This window comes from Rutilus rutilus, assembly GCF_951802725.1.
Source record: "Rutilus rutilus genome assembly, chromosome: 16".
In the NCBI taxonomy this organism is placed as follows: Eukaryota; Metazoa; Chordata; class Actinopteri; order Cypriniformes; family Leuciscidae; genus Rutilus; species Rutilus rutilus.
Window position 1 is genome coordinate 37,028,910 of NC_140224.1, and position 2,500 is coordinate 37,031,409.

Sequence of the window (2,500 nt, forward strand, 5' to 3'; positions counted from 1 at the left end):
CTCCCTTATTGTTCTGTACATCCGAGTGAAACGCTTCAGGAACAAGAACAAATGTGGGCGGGGCTTGATTGTGTCCGAGGGGAATTGATTGGATGGTTGTGGTTTGCTATTGGCTGATCTCATGTGAGTGACAGGTTGCTCCACCCACATCATCAGAGAAGAGAAGAGATGCTGCAAGAGGAACTGATTCTGATTCAAGATTATTAACACAATGATGATGTGCACCCGTAAATCATTAAAAAATGTTGTTAAAGTCACATGAACTCTATTTACTTTCATCTTACGCTTTATTTTTCATCCGCCTGAATGCAGTTACTGTTCATCATCTACTAGCATATACAGTATATGGCATTGCATATTATGGATATTGTTGTCTCTTTGGATAAAAGCATCTGTTAAATGTAAACTAAATTTAACTACTTCTACATCCTTTGTTTCTTGGTTTCGGCAGAAGAAGAAGGGTGGCATGGAGACCGACGACTTCAGGGCCTGTCTGATCTCTATGGGTTATGCTCTGGTAAAATAACTAATAATGTTCCTGCATGAATTCTCATGTCGATTATGGTTTCTGTAACACAACATCTGATATATGTATATCTGTAACTGGGGTTAAATCATCTCCTACAGCAGCCTTGAACACCTCAGACGTGCGTTTGATTCCTGTGTTGTCTGTAAAGATCTGCTGAACGTTCTCTGGTGTTCCTCAGGGTGAAGCCGAGTTTGCTCGGATCATGTCTCTGGTGGATCCCAACGGTTCCGGTAAGGTGACGTTCCAGGCCTTTGTGGACTTCATGACCCGTGAGACCGGAGACACGGACACCTCGGAGCAGGTCGTCGCCTCCTTCAGGATCCTGGCGGCGGATAAGGTCAATACACACACACACACACACGCGCGTCAAAGTTTTAGATTTATGTATTTGAGTCGCATATAAATGTCCATCTGTTTGGATTACAGGTTTAAAATAAACAAACTTGATGTGATGCATATTTGACAGTCATATGTACATGAAACTGGTCAGATTTCTGCACTCAAACAATCATGGCACAGTTTATTATTAACTATTTGCATCTATTTGAACTTATTTAAATAATCATATTTTTAAAATGCATTTATTAAAATGACTTGTGCTTAATATCCATCTTATGTATGACTGACGAATATGCATTACATTAAGATTTTTAAAAAAAGTTGCCAGACATTTTTTTATCTTTTTTTTACAACATTTTCATGGAGTCCATCAACTCCTCAGAGCTTCACAGTCGTTCAGTATTCGCCAGTTTTGATTTATAAGCTGTTTAATGATCGTGTTATTTTACACGTGCGTCAGCACTGCTTATATCGCTTGTTTCTGCTTCTTCACCTGTGTTTTGATTCTGAATCTGAACTCTTTCAGAAGATGTGTAATAGCGCCTCCTACCGTATAACACTGAAAACACGGATTGCCGGAAATTTCCGTAAATGGCGGGAAAGAGTTTTTATTAAAAAAAAATTCCCATTTATTTGTTAGCGCTTTTCACAACACACATCGTTTCAAAGCAGCTTTACAGAAAATGCATGAGTCCACATTACAATTTAGAGTGATCTGTTATCAGAAATTTCAGAAATGTACATATGCAAATCAGTTAGCTAAAAATGTATTAATTTAAACAATGTAATAATTTAAGGCAGAAACAATGAGCTCGTTGAAGTAATAAATACATGTTTGTTAACAAATGATTATGACATTTAGAAAATGAAAAGAGTTACATTTATTATTGTTAAATGTGCATAATCCAAATGCATGGGAACGTTATGTGCAGTTCAAATACGTAAAATTCTTAAATTTTGCCCTAAATATTTTTAAAATCATATTTAAATACCTTGCATAATCAATAGGCATATATGTATAATAAATATGCATATATTCATCAATGTTCTTTCAATGGCCTGTTCGTGTGATTCCAGCCGTATATTCTGGTGGATGAGCTCCGTCGGGAATTGCCCCCGGATCAGGCGGAGTACTGCATCTCCAGGATGCCTCCATATAAAGGACCTGATGGAGAACAGGGGGCTTTGGACTACACGGCGTTCTCCACGGCCCTGTACGGAGAGAGCGACCTCTAGCTGTGTGGAGCCCAGAGAACACAAGAGCGCATGTGTGGCGCTTCACTCGCTCTTGATTCTCTGAATACTGGCCGTGATAATCGTAATCTCTGAGTTACTCAGTTACTCCAAGAGCAAAAGTGTTTCATTTCAAAATTAAGAATATTAGGCATTGCATTATGATCCGTCAGGCGTTTGTATGAGTTTTACTGTGGGCTCCAAAAGTCTGAGACCATTCAATTATCATTATTTTTTTATTTTTTAAATTGGCCTTTAAAGTTTTAGGATTCTAAAATAATTTAACCACTGAAAAATAAAAATAACATTTTTATTTTTCATTGGTTTAACTATTTTAAAATCTGACTACCATTTTATTATGGTAGTTTTCTTTCTTTCTTTTTTTTTTTTTTTCAGTAC

General features: G+C 37.2%; 1 protein-coding gene across 2 annotated transcripts in view; it reads left to right on the plus strand.

The window, feature by feature from the left end:
• The window catches only part of LOC311305824 (alpha-actinin-2), a 139,599-nt gene that overhangs the window by 22,287 nt on the left and 114,812 nt on the right, over window positions 1-2,500 (plus strand). The window contains exons 19-21 of one of the 2 annotated variants that reach the window (XM_084433746.1): window positions 452-517; window positions 708-866; window positions 1,946-2,500. The exon at window positions 1,946-2,500 is cut by the window's right edge and continues 520 nt beyond it. The exons of the other annotated variant lie outside the window; for it this stretch is intronic. Coding sequence (XP_084289872.1) covers window positions 452-517; window positions 708-866; window positions 1,946-2,104 — 384 coding nt within the window. The 3' untranslated portion in view covers window positions 2,105-2,500. The remainder of the gene's footprint in view (window positions 1-451; window positions 518-707; window positions 867-1,945) is intronic. 2 annotated transcript variants of the gene reach the window in all.